The 13456-nt window shown below is 44.1% G+C and overlaps 1 protein-coding gene across 9 annotated transcripts in view; it reads right to left on the bottom strand.

Annotated features, from left to right (window-relative positions):
* limch1b (LIM and calponin homology domains 1b) overlaps positions 1-13456 on the bottom strand; it is an 83484-nt gene that overhangs the window by 3638 nt on the left and 66390 nt on the right. For 5 of the 9 annotated variants that reach the window (XM_069170512.1, XM_069170513.1, XM_069170519.1 and 2 more), the window contains 15 exons: positions 13129-13286; positions 11998-12490; positions 9577-9936; positions 8938-9043; positions 8704-8807; positions 8538-8619; positions 7826-7900; positions 6947-6975; positions 6110-6223; positions 4017-4109; positions 3710-3874; positions 2688-2782; positions 2061-2246; positions 1219-1314; positions 273-381 (listed from right to left, as the gene is read on the bottom strand). In XM_069170512.1, coding sequence (XP_069026613.1) covers positions 273-381; positions 1219-1314; positions 2061-2246; positions 2688-2782; positions 3710-3874; positions 4017-4109; positions 6110-6223; positions 6947-6975; positions 7826-7900; positions 8538-8619; positions 8704-8807; positions 8938-9043; positions 9577-9936; positions 11998-12490; positions 13129-13286 — 2265 coding nt within the window. The remainder of the gene's footprint in view (positions 1-272; positions 382-1218; positions 1315-2060; positions 2247-2687; positions 2783-3709; positions 3875-4016; positions 4110-6109; positions 6224-6946; positions 6976-7825; positions 7901-8537; positions 8620-8703; positions 8808-8937; positions 9044-9576; positions 9937-11997; positions 12491-13128; positions 13287-13456) is intronic. The other 4 variants (XM_069170514.1, XM_069170515.1, XM_069170516.1 and 1 more) reach the window with 4 other exon arrangements.

Below are 13456 nucleotides of genomic sequence, written 5' to 3'. Positions count from 1 at the left end.
ATATTTAAGTCTTTTAAGATGGACTGTGTTTAATATATAGATTTTTAAAAAGCCGATAGTTTCATTAACCCATTAGTGTAGTTTTAAGGAGACGTCACACAGTTGGTGAGTTCATGTGGACTTCAGCAGCAGAAACAGACACGTAGACAAACTTAAAAATAAACTGGGTTTATATTTTTTGGGATAATAACGGAGCTCCATGTCAAAATGTTTGATAAATAAATAAATCAAGACTCTTCTTCTTCTTCTTCTTCTTCTTCTTCTTCACCGACCTTAAAGCAGTGGATGTGGAAGTAGAGGCTGAGGGTCTCTATGATCATGGCCGCCCCCTTCCCTAGCGGCTGACCACAGCTGGAGCACAGCTTCTTCCCGCTGACGGACCTGCAGGAGGGAAAGACACCGAGAATCACAGAAAGGGATCGTAAATGACGAAATCTCCGTCCGTCGCGTCACTTCAGCTACTTTGACAATCAACAAGAGGCGGAGTTAATACGCAGTTTATTTGAAAGTGCTTTTGTTGAATTGGGAATATTAAGAAAGCTGTTGATCGACCAGAACAGCTGACACCCAAAATACAAAATCCCTGACCTGCATATCGGATAACGTCCTCTACATTTCTACCAGAGCAATGAACGTCGTGTCCGTTAGCTGTACTTGCTGCTTTTGTTTCCAAGTTCTTTGTTTTCATGGATCCTCATCGGGGTCTGTGCCCGACACCGATGCACGGAAGCCATCTGATCACTGATTCCACGTACTGTAATGTTTTCTCGTCTCTTTCTTGGTGCCGTCTTTCATTTATGCTCTTAATAGCGTTTTAATCGCATCTGATCTTGAAAGAATAGCACGTGAACATTTTTTTTGGACGGTTTTGACAACTCCGGGCCGTTCGCAGCCGTGTTTATGAATGTGCTCCCTGAACCGTTGGAAAAAACAACAACAACAACAACACAGATTAATAACTAAACCTCTTTACTTCTATTCAACTCCACCTTCCTTTCACGACATTGAAATTCCAAGCGAGTTGCTGCAGTGGCACACGACATGAGACGGGTGGAGGAGCGAATGAAGGCGGCGAAGCACGAAAAAAACAAAAAAATGACACTGCAGAAATGAACTCGTACCCCCCCACCCACCACCCCACCCCACCCCACCCCACCACCACCACCACACACACACTCCCCCACCTCCCCTCCGTGTGGGCTGTTTGTGATGCAATACCTGTTGGGTGGCGGCGGCAGCGTGTCTGGCAGTGACGGGCATGCGGCGGGGGGCTTTGATGAGCAGCGGCCCGCCTTATAATCAATGGGGCCGCTCCTGGAAACGGACAGCAACATGCAACACCATGACGACTCACAGATAAAAAGCGACACGATTGGCCGCCGGTGTCTAGACGGGAACCAATCCGAAGCCTGAGCGGCAGTCTGATCCGCTCCGTTTATCCTTTAAAATGCGGTGTTATGTGTTGTATATGATTGGAATGGCTGTTTGAACACTTTTTTTTTTTTTTTTACTCTATGTGGACTATGGAGGACAAATACAGGTTTAAGACGCCACCTGCTGGCCAAACTGGTGAACTGGAGGTTTTTATAAGATCCACTCTCTGCAGAGCTCTCTGCTGGTTCCTATCCTGGTCTTCTAAAATGTGTATTTAAACCAAGGAATAAAATATAAAACGTGAAAGTAGATGAACATGTTTATGTCAAATTAAAAGTGTCGTGAATGAAGCAGCATTTTGAAGTCACATTATCAACACAATTGAATAAATAGTGGATGCAAACATTTTGGAACAGACAGCACACTTAAAAGAATATGTGTCAAGACAAGTTCTGCCTTAATAAATGCAACGTGTGCATAACGGCACATATAAAAGTAAAAAAATAATGTTTGACATTAAAGTAACACATTTTTCCCATATTACCTTTCTGCAACATGTTTCAAATCCACACCTTCATATGTTGGAGGCAGAGAAATAGAAGCTCCAGACTACTAATATTCAGGATTTTTGTGGCAGCGCCTTCGCCGACGCCCTGTTTTCGCCTCTCAAACACACTTTCACACACCTCCGGTCTCCTGCGGGCCGGCTGGCTTTGCTGCCGTCCGCCGGGACCTCCTGCTCCTGCTGCTGCTGCTGCTGCTGCTGCTGCTTCACCGGAGTCGAGGATTTGGCCGTTACCGGTGGGAGCTTCTGGCCGTTCTGCAGGCTGTGAGCGTGCACCTCCGCCTGGCTGCTGCTCTGACTCACCAGGCTGAGGATCGAAAGGGAGCAGAGATAAAGACACAAAAGAAAATACAATAACCTAATTCAGATAAAAAAAAACAAATACGAGGAAGATTTCCGTCTTAATTCATAGATGTGAAAAGTTGAGGCCCATTAAACTCATTGATCATATTTGAATGTTTATTTGTCCATCAAACCTGAACATAACACCAGATTTTTTTTTTTCCAGGTTGATGGGTTTTATTTGATAAATATCCCAATATATATGGCTCCCATATCAAATAAAAACGAAACCTTCCCACTCATCTGAATGCTCCGTTGGTTTTCATTACTTCTTAATATACCGAAGGGGCCAAATAAAGATCGGTGTTTTGACTAGCGAGACTCCTGGATCTCATTTTAAGCCACCGTGGATTCAGACTTTCTGCTGAAATGCAACATTTACTGCTCTGAGACTCAGTTCACCGACCTCCTGCCTGTTTTCATGCTGTCGTCAGCCGTGCTGATGTCACTGGTCCGGTCGTTTTCTCTCCGTTTGCACTCTACGCTCTCTGTGCTCCCCTTCTGTGTGGACCAATCAGAAAACAGCAGACAGTTAAGTTGAACGGCCACAGTGTCCACTCGTGATTTTCAAGGAGTACATTTTTATATTTGTCTTATTGTCAAAAAAAAAAAAAATCCAGTGAAAAGAATAATAAAGAATTAACTTTACTAATAAATATCATCTATTGAAAGGCTGATTTTGCTTATTTTTTCGCCACAGTGATCACTTGTCCAATAATTAAAAAAAACAAAACATCAATGAGCATGACATGATTTTTTTTTTAGTATGAAAAATATGGGCACAAAACAGTCATAAACAATAAACAATTGTGGCAACGTCCAGACCACAACAATTACCCACTTTTACTCCTTTACGATGCTGCGTTATTCTGTCATGTTATTATTATTATTATTATTATTATTATTATTCTATTTATTTTTTCCAGCCTGAGGAAAGTCTCTGATGCATGAAAATTAATCCTGGTCTTCTGATCAGGTGTCTTGCGCATCTTTCTCCGGCTAATGAAAGCACAGTTCTCTGAGTCACAGTTTCAAACTCTGACAGTTTCTTCTCGTGTGCATCAGGTATACTGTAAGTTCATATTGTTAGCAGGTGTGTGATGAGCAGCAGATAAACAGAACCGCACGTCTGTCTTTCTGAGCATGTGCAATGACCTCTGCCTCGCAGGAACTACTCAGGAATTAGTCTGTGGAGCCTCTTCTAAATAAACTACACTGCCCATATTTTTGGTTATAAAAAAAACACAAAAAAAACTGCATGAGGAAGAAGCTAAATCAGACTTGTTATAGCAGGATCATTGTGGGTTTTGGTCTTTTTAATGGCTTTTTATCAACACACCGAAAATGTCTTTAACACCTCCCCTGAACTGAAAACGGCAGGAAAGCAAACATCTGACAGTAACTGTCCATGATGGACGAGCTATTCACCGACTGCCTCTCCAGCAGCTCCTGCTTGCGTTCCCAGTCCGCCAGCGAACGGACGATGGTGTGCTGCGGTTCGGAGGTGTAGGAGAGCTCCCCTCGGCTGGGGGAGGGCAGGGCGGAGGACCGGGGGGTCAGAGGCGCCACCGTCTCCTCCAGTATCCTTCGCTCCTGTGGGTGATGACAGTGTCGGTGAATAATAATAATAATAATAATAACAATAATGAAAAAAACAAAAAAAAACACCTCGCTGGTGCGGTCGCGGATGCAAAGACGCAACACCTCAAGCATAAAAAAAAAAGACCACACACACCTCCTCGTGGTACTTCTTCTCCTCCTCCGCCACCTCCCTCTGCGCCTTCTCCCACTCCTCCTTCAGCTTCTCCTGCTCGCGCTGGTACTTCTCCTGTTACCGTGGCAACAGACACATGACATACAGCACAGGGCCTCAACAAAGAGGGAGACTAAAGACTGTCTTGCACGTGGATATTTTTTGGCAGGAGAAGAAGAGACGATGCGCAGAAGTTATCTGGCGTAAAAAAAAAAAAAAAAAGAAGAAAAAAGAACAACAACAACAACAACAACAAAAAGGGCCTCGAGAGACTTTTCTAAAAGGTTTCATTCGTTTAGCGAAACAGTCGGTGATAAAATTCTCTCCTCGTTGTTTAATTCGGTTTCAAAAACAGACTGGAAGACCATGTAAGATTTCCATGTAAGACTGTGTGTAAACATGAGCCTTGATCTAGAGACATAAATGAAGGCAAACGCAGCTTCCCGTCTTCCTGTTATGACTGAACACTTACTCAGATTAGATATTTTTGCTTGTTAAGGATAAAAAAATAAAAACAACAAAAAAAAGCAAACAAAAGAGACCAAAAACAGGCAGTGCAGACAAAATGCAGAAAGCAGAGCATGCAGAAGCCTTTGGGTTCCTACACAGTTTTCATCCCAAAAAGCTGTCTTACGTTTTGTTTTTTGTTTTTTAGTTTTCATTCATTTGCACTTGTCGTTAAAAAGACAAAATCCCTCTATAACTTTTGAGATGACTTTTTTTTTTTTTTTCCAGACTTTGCGTAGGAACCCCTCAAGAAGGCCACACTTAAAAAATCAAAGATTTAGAGAGGCGGCAGTTTTAAGCAAGACAGATGACAGACAAGAGATCGAGGCACAGCGGCGACACGGGAAAACAACCAGGGAAGGCAGCGGGTGATGAAGCACGTCGACGCAACCAGACATTCATCCATTTGAGAGCAAATCTCATCTCAAAGAGTCCTGCAACAACCGGCCCGAAGAGAAATCTGTTCTCATCTGTGTTTTAAGAGGTCTATTCGAGATAGCACTGTTCGATGAGCACGGTGAAGCCCCCTAAATCCTTTCAATGTTTGAACATACGTGAGCCTGAGATGCACCAGCTGAGGAGAGAGAGGGTGATCTGGGCAGCAGCAACAGCAGCAAAAAAAAAAAAAAATCTGGGACAAAATCCTTTGCCTCCGTGTGTGTGCGTGAGATGGAGACGGTGAGGGAATCAACCCGTTCCGGGCAGGTTCTTCTTCCGCTGCACAACATCGCCATCTAGTGGTTGAAGTGTGCGTAGAAGCAGCCTGGGGGTTATGGGGAGGGTGGAGGGGGGGGCTTTAGGAGGAGGATGTGGCAGTGTAAAACAAATATGGAGGCAAGCTTTGGAAGTAGCGATGAAATTCAGTTCGTCCATCTTATTTTAAGCAGAGCAAGTCAGTGACTGTGCAGCTGTGTGGTTTGGTTTTATTTTTTAGGGGTTTGAAAAGCAGCAATTCACTTTATGGATTTGGTGAATTGACAGAGACTCACTGCATATTTATAACAAGCTCCCAGACTCAGAGCCTCAGTTGTAGTGTCTCATTTCCTGTGTTTTTTTTTTTGGTGAGTTTCTAACTTTGAAAGTTAGTTGTTAAAAGTTCAACTCGTCAGCACAGATCCTCTGAGAACCTATTTTTCTCGAAGAAAGATGCTTTATATATTTTCTACTGTTCATACATGTATATTTTAAATCTCACGAAAGCTGCATAAAAGTTGCACCTGCTGTTAAATTGCCAAATTACTTCAAAAACAGAATAATAAAACTATATATGTTGACTCCCAAACTTCATAGCTTCCAGTTTGCAGCTTCACACATGCATTAACATTATTCTTTATATTATATAATATCAAATGATTGTTCTTTCTACTTATTTCTTTCCTGAGAACTTGTTTGGTAGACACATCTGCTAAAAACGCAACAGCTTTTTAAAGCTAGAAGTCCTCGCGCTGCACACTGAGCTCCGTAACAAAGCTGAACCCCCCCCCCCCTCTTTTTAAAAAAAAATTATTTGTCTTTAAATCTTGCAGACTCATGCGCCATGCTTCACCCCCTGGAGGTGCGCTGTGTACCTGCAGCATGCGCTCCTGCTCTTGCTGCCACCTTTCCTGACGCTTTCGCTCCTCATCCGGGTCCCAAGACCAGCGGTCGCCCCGCTTGGCCTGGGGCAACACCGGGACTGACACCTGATAGACCCCAACACACACACACACGCACACGCACACGCACACACACACACACACGCACACACACACACACCAACATGCACAAATACACACAAATATTCATGCATACATTCACACACACACACACACACGCACATTCGGATCAACACCAAAGTGCACACACATCCACCACAGAGAAGAAGAAGAGAAGGGAGGAGACAGAAATAGTTGGTCTACCACAACAGCACTACTCCAATGCTAGCCAAAGGACTCCTACTAAGGAGAGAGAAGACAGGGAGAGAGAGAGAGATGAGCTGAAAATGAAAGAAAGCAAGTCTCGGCCATCGACTACAGCATCTTCATCTGGCATGCAACGGCTCTGTGCGTCCTGAGCGCGCTACAGAAAGTCGACAGCTAAAGCTAAAACCGCACTAAAAAAAAAAAAACGGATGCCGAGTGACTTAATATGCAAACCGCTTAATGGCACGGTGACATAAATTCATATTTATAAAGTATTGGTTTAATCATACAGGTTATAGTATGTAAAAGTGTGAGTATCAAACGCTGCAGCCGAAACAGTTGCATGCAGCCATTCTTGTGGTTTTCTTGGTTTATATGACGTGTTTTTTGTGTACTTTTTCCACTTAAAAAAACGAAACAACTGATACCCACTGCACTACAGCAGGTGATAAGCCAGATGAGAAGCCTTAAAAATTGCTTTTCAGTCAAAACGATTGTACTCACGTTTCCACGGCGATCCTTCTCAGCGTCTTCTGCAGAGTAAGGAAAAAACAAAATCAGTTAAAATATGATTCAAACAAACAGAAACAGGTGATCAAACTGTTTTTAATATATATTTGGGGGATAACTGACAACACGCCAAGTACTGGTTTGACAACCTGAGGAGTAAAAAAAAAATGCTGATGAAAGAAAAAAAAAAGACACGTGTGGAGTAACAAAACTGAAGTCCACCAAGAGCAACAGAAAACAATAAGTTGGTGTCTTTTCGTGACATTTAGCTTTCAATTTTGTCTTTATGGTTGAAAAGCTCCGGCTATAAATTATATTTTTTTATGTCACTTTTGTACTGCGTAGAAGGGATCACGAGGTTAAGGTGGATCTACTGCAGCAAGATGTGGCAGCTTTTGGTGGAAAAGCCAGTAACGTGAAGCACACGAGGGGAAACATGAAACTACAAGTTAAGTAGGTCACCCATTCAAACATAATGCCTAATCATTTAACACATCATAGTCAAAGATGACCTATTTCACATGTATATATATATAATTTTATTTTAATGACCTTCGAACATCCTGAACAACATGATGACAAAATCAAAAGGAACTCTGATAATTTACGACACACTGATGAGCGACAGCTGGAACAACTCTGCACCCGTTTCTTTGTGCATAGTTGTCGTACAAAAATGAGAAAACTTCAAAACACATCGAGGGGAAAAACATCACTGATGGCTCACAAAAATGTTGGAAATTAAAAGGAATAAACAAGGGATGGGACTGCAGGGCTGTTTTGTCTAGCCCTTGGAGAAACGGCAGGGAAACCCTGTGCTCCAGGGTTGGAAACATGATCTCCATGAACGTAGGTGGGTTCGGGGGGGTTTACCTGGCGCAGCGAAGAACTCCCAGCGTAACTTAGGGTTGCTGGTTGCCAACGGACACCTGACACTGATTGCAAACTCTATAGCGAAATAAACAAATGTGCGGGTGGAGGGGAATAAAAGAGGGAAGTTTGGGAAGGGAAGGGAAGGAGGGAGGGAAACGATGAGGCATAAGACAGATGTCAAAACCAGGAGCTGGAGTCGACACCGAGAGAATTAGAGAAGTCAGACTGAGGAAGGTTTTCACAGTAAATCCTCCTGTGATACGGCGGGATGGAGATAAACGATTTTTAAAGTCTTTAAAGAGGCTGCAATCTAGATTTGGTAGAAAGTCAATGTGCTTTTGACTTAAAAAGTCTTAATAAACACACAAAAAGAAAGAAATCTCACTAAAACAAGGCAAAAGTTGTCGTTATTTTTTTTTTTTCTTGTGTGCCTGTCGCCTGCAAATCACTAAATGGGACTTAATTCTAAGTGTCAATAAGAAATCATCAGCACTTCAGGAGGTACAAACAGCAAAGTGATGCTTTGTGCCGGCTCCTTTTTGAAAACCCTTTTTAAATTACAACAGCAAATCTGAGAGAGAGAAAGAGAGAGTCATGTTCAAAGGCAAAAAGAAAAACAGCCACCCACAGGGATATCAAACTCAGAAAAACAAGGTGATGTATGGAAAAGAAGCTGCGAGCTTTTGTGTGCGGATGCTCGACGTGTATTCACCTGCTGTCGTTTCCCCCGCTGGGTAAAATCCGAACGATCCCGGCGCAGCTGAGCTCGGCGTCGTCTCCGAGTGATCTCTCGTCTGCAGGGAGATTTTTTATTTTTTTTAAGATCGACCGTTGGGACGACTTTTTAAATACGCAAAAGGGTTTTTTCCAAGTCTCACCTGTGACGTTACGGGCTGATTTTGCTGCGCGTTGACCCCCGACCGGACAGCGTTGGAGAGCGCTTCACTCGACGGTTCTGTCCTTTCATGTTCTTTTTTGGCTTCTGAAAAAACACACACACAACAACACTTTAAAAAAAAAACAAATTACAGCAGTCTGACGAATTGCAATAACCCGAGAGTCTCCTATAAAAGCCACCACAAGGTGTCAGTGTAGCAGCACGCAGCTCAGACCTGCAGGTGGTGTTGGTTGAGCTGCAGCGTTGGACTCTTCTTCCTCTGGAGGAGCTGCCTTCTGGCCTGAAGGCTTCCCGAAGCTTTCCTGTGGCTTCTGCAGCTCCTGTGACCATACAGGTTGTTTTTTTTTAAACTTCAACTGAAGTCTGCAGATCAAGAAGCCTATCGGTGTATATAAACCACTTAAAGACATTGAATAGCAATAATACTTCACCAAAAGCCTGGAAAGAAGTTATTATGATACAACTGAACAGAAAGAGCAGATTTACAGCACAAGTGTTGAATATATAGTATATAAGCAGGTCACAGATTTAGTTTAGCTGGAAGAAGAAAAAAGGGAATTTAAAGTACGACAGGCTCCTAAATTAAATAGTTTTGTGATTTCTGCAGAAATGTTGTGAGATTTAAAGTGATGTGCAGCCAGAGAAAAACGTATTCAGTTTTTTTTAAAGAAATACCAAGTTTGAGCTTATAAACCTTAACTAGATCCAACAAATATCCTTTTGGACTCCACCAAGATGGTTTATGTCTGTAAACTGACCGCTAATCTTTATTTTCTAAAAGAAATCAACTGGATTCAAGGTTTCATTTTCAAATCTAATTTGTAAAACGGGTATCAGAAATCCATATTCTGACCGCTGGGAGTGACGTGGGTCGGCAGGGTGTTGTCGAATGCTCAGTGACGTTCTCCTCTCGGGTGCCCTCGGGCGCTGCCTCCGTGCCACGATGCGTCTCCTCGGACTTTGCGGACGCCGGACTTCCTCCTCCAGCGGACGCACGCACGGGCGAGGGCGCGGGCGCGGGCGAGGCCGAGGCCGTCACCGCCGAGGCCGCTGCCGAGGCCGCTGCCGCTGCCGAGGGAGCGTCTCCAGCGCCGTCTCTGGAAGGGGATGCCTGGAAGTCAGGAGGCGATTCCCTTCCTCGACTCTCAGGCGTGGTGGGAACGTCGTCACTTCCGACGTCTCCGTTTACTCGGAGAAAACCGTCCGCCTGGATCTGGAAAGAGGAGAGGTTTCATGTTTTGTTTTTGCTTTTCACGCTCTGTACAGTTCAAGAAGATCCTGTGATGGAAACCTAAAATACTCGAGAAAACATCTCAGGGTTCCCACTCCCCAACTGACTAAAAAACTGAAACACCATGACCTACAATGAACAAAAAAACCAGCCTCCTTATTTTATTCCCATCAATTTGCAAACCCACAGGTCGTTTTCAGGACCAAACCTTTCACTGCTTGGACATACTGCACAATTCTGATCATACTTAGACATTGTGCAAAAAAAAACCCCAAAAAAGCCAGCGAGCTTCTTATCAATTTACAAACTTTACATTTAGCTTTTCTGTCGTCTATTTTTATCACCCGGTCTTTGAATTCAGCATTTTGTGGTCAAAACTCTTAAAAGGAGTTTTTTTTTTTTTTAATTTCCTGATATTCCCTGACCCACGGGAACCCTGACATCCTGACAATGACTTCATTCAATTAAATATTATTGGTCCAGCGCCAAACCATAACATATGTCATCTAAAGGCACCAAAACCAGTATTACAGCAAAACCCAACAATTCCCTCATGAGCAAGCAGTTAGTGACGGTTGGGAGGAAAAACTCTTTAAAAAGAAAAAAAAAGAAGAAAAAACCTCAAGACAGAAGACGACTCGGTGTGGGTGGCCGTGTGGCTCGACTTTTTTCTTTTCTTTTCTTTTTTTTTAATGCTCCAATGCATACAAGTTTCTGTATCTAATTGACATACTTCTGACAATACATATTGGTCCTGATTATAAGAGTACTGCTGGCTGAAAATGCTGGATTTTATTAATTGTCTTTTTGGATGAGCTATTCTCTGTATAATTGTATTTATTTACTGAAAGTTGAGCAGATAAACTCGTGTAAATTCGGATTATTTTCCAGCCATTCTGGGTCATTTTATGACATGCATGTATTAACTACGCGGAGGAATGAAATGCCTGAATCTCAGCGACAATCAAAGCTCTTCTACTCAAAAATATTCCCAAATCCCGAACGACATCCGTCGACGATAAACAGCAACGTAAAAGAAACCGTGCCTATAAACCCGCTGCCCTCATTTGTGGTCATGACGAGCCTCTCGTCTCTGTTAGTCATTAGCTGTTCGTCCAGCTCGCAGCACCATGCAGGTCTCCGTGACAAAGACGCACTAATATATGTGCGAGGAGCTCCTGGTGAGCGGTAACTTAAGACACGCTGGTAGAGTTGGGTGAATGCCGGCTCTCAGTCGGACCCCCCCCCCCGCCTCCACCTTCTCATCCCTCTGCCCCGCAGCCTGTGTGGGCTCTCTTTGTCCGCTGGGAGCCCACTTCACATTGAGAGGCTCCTACTTGTCAACTTCTTAAGTCAATAGGGAACAGAGGGCTCCATTGAAACCCGGGGCTCCGCTCAGACTCCGGACAAGAAAATTCCAGAAAAGCGCCGTGCTCCATTTGGTCTAATAAATAGCCCCGCCCTTCCCTCCTCCGCCACACCAAAACAGAAGATCTCATTCTGAATATTCCCATTTGGAAAAAAAAATAAATAAATAAATTCAGAGAAGAAAAAAGGAAATGGATCCTGTTGAGGGGTACTTTGAGCTAAATTGAAACATTACATGCTTCTTCAGAGAAAGAGAAGTCTTGTGTTTTTTTGTTTTTTTCCTACGAAACCAGCCGGCTCGTCACCATGGAGGTTCTGTGGCATTTGAATGTAAATGCCGAGAGAGCCGGGGGAGAGTTCGGCCATCGGGAAATAACCACATGTAGAGCGGCCGAGGCCTTAATCTTTGTGAAACTAATCGAATCTCAACTCGTTTTACAAACAAAGAGAACTTTATCGTGACTCGGTAAATAACTTAAACGAGAGTAGCACGGCAGGATGCGGTCTGGGGCTTATTTAAACCGGGTCGCAGACATTTGAACAAGAGACCCACATGGCAGCTGAACGATACTGTAATTCAAATGTGTCACAGCATCAAAACATTCATTTCTATTGCTGGAAACTTATCCCTAAATGTTAGTTGATCACCTGACCTCTCTGATGACACGGTCTCACCTTGCTGTTCCAGGTTTCAGCTGCAGGTCGGGACAGGAAGTAAGGCTTGGGCGTCAGCAAAGGCACGGGTTTGGGCGACAGGGCTCGGCTCAACGGCGGCTCGGACGAGCGAGATCGGATCTGAGGCCGCTGGTACGACGACGACGACGACGACAGCGAGTCTTTGGGGAACTCCTCGATTCGCGCCTCCAACGTAGACGTGAACTTCGGGGCCGGGGCGGACTGTTGTCGCAGAAACCTCAGGGGCCCGTCGGGGTCCACGTCGAAAGGGTCCGGGGTCGTGGGGGAGGCCGACAGGGAGAGGGGCAAGGGCGAGCAGAGGAGGGAGGGGTCCGCAGACATGCTGCGGTCCAAGAGCTTCGGCAGCTGCAGGCGTTCGAGGATGCTCTCGCTGATGGAGAAGCGCTGGGCGTAACGGTGGAGGATGTTGGACGCCTCGTCGGGGGTTCTGGCACTTCTGTAGGCGTCCCGCAGCTCCTCCTCACGGCGCTCCCTGGCAGAGAAGAGGAAAAAAACAAATGTAATGCTACCGGTTTGATTTACATTAGATAAATGTTTACTTTGAAACTCTCCATTAGTTGAACTGAAACCTGCTTCAGTTACGATTTTATCTTTAGTTTTTCTGTGAAATATGAAACAGGAAATCGTGCTATTTATGTACAACTCAATGGTAATGACTGTTTATCAAAGTGAAGATATTTCTTATTAGGGATTACTCCTTCTCTACAAACTAGATTTGAGAAAAGATAAAAACTAGTCTGACCCGTTATTCCAAAAGATCAATTTCTTATCTTCCTACTTCACAATCACTCACACAAATCTACTTTTTAAATCTTTGGCATTCTCTGTGAGGAAGACCTACATTAAGGCCCGATCCCAATCGTTATGTTTGTTTTAGGATTCGTGGGGCAGCGGTCTTTAAGCCCGACCCCATGCTCGCTCGGCTCTGAAGGGCCACAGAGGGAAGTCCTAAACGAGGAGCTACTGTCACCTTCACGTCTGCCGAACCTTGAATTCGCTTCTCTTTTTTTTTTCTTCCCTTGTTGTAGTTCTGTTCACGCGGCTTTTGTTTTTTTTTTTCCGATGGAATTATCAATTCGTACTCCTCGTGCTGTGGCGGATATCACCTACTTGTCCTCCACGATCTCTCTGTAGGTCTTGATGCTTCTCCTCCTCTCAGAGGTACAGATGCCTCCTGACATCACGCGCTCCATCATCTTCCTCTCCTCCTCCTTTTTGATCAGGTCCTGGGAAATGCTCCTCCTCCGATTTTTCCACCGGGCCAGGTCCTGACAAAAGAAGTTAAAGAATGAGACTCAGCGGCACTGAGAGACCTGAAGAAACGCTTGCGGCTCTATAAAAAAAACAAAAACGTATCTAAGCTGTTTAAACTGGGACACAGCAAAATAGGACTTCACGGTGAGTTTGGGAGACAGCTTTCAGGCAGTAAAAACAACAG

Source organism: Embiotoca jacksoni, unplaced genomic scaffold, assembly GCF_022577435.1.
Source record: "Embiotoca jacksoni isolate LCO1_2020_lvr unplaced genomic scaffold, fEmbJac1.0.p SCAF_5, whole genome shotgun sequence".
Lineage (NCBI taxonomy): Eukaryota > Metazoa > Chordata > Actinopteri > Embiotocidae > Embiotoca > Embiotoca jacksoni.
The sequence above is the reverse complement of the archived record's forward strand: the minus strand, read 5'-3'. Positions and strand labels throughout refer to the sequence as shown.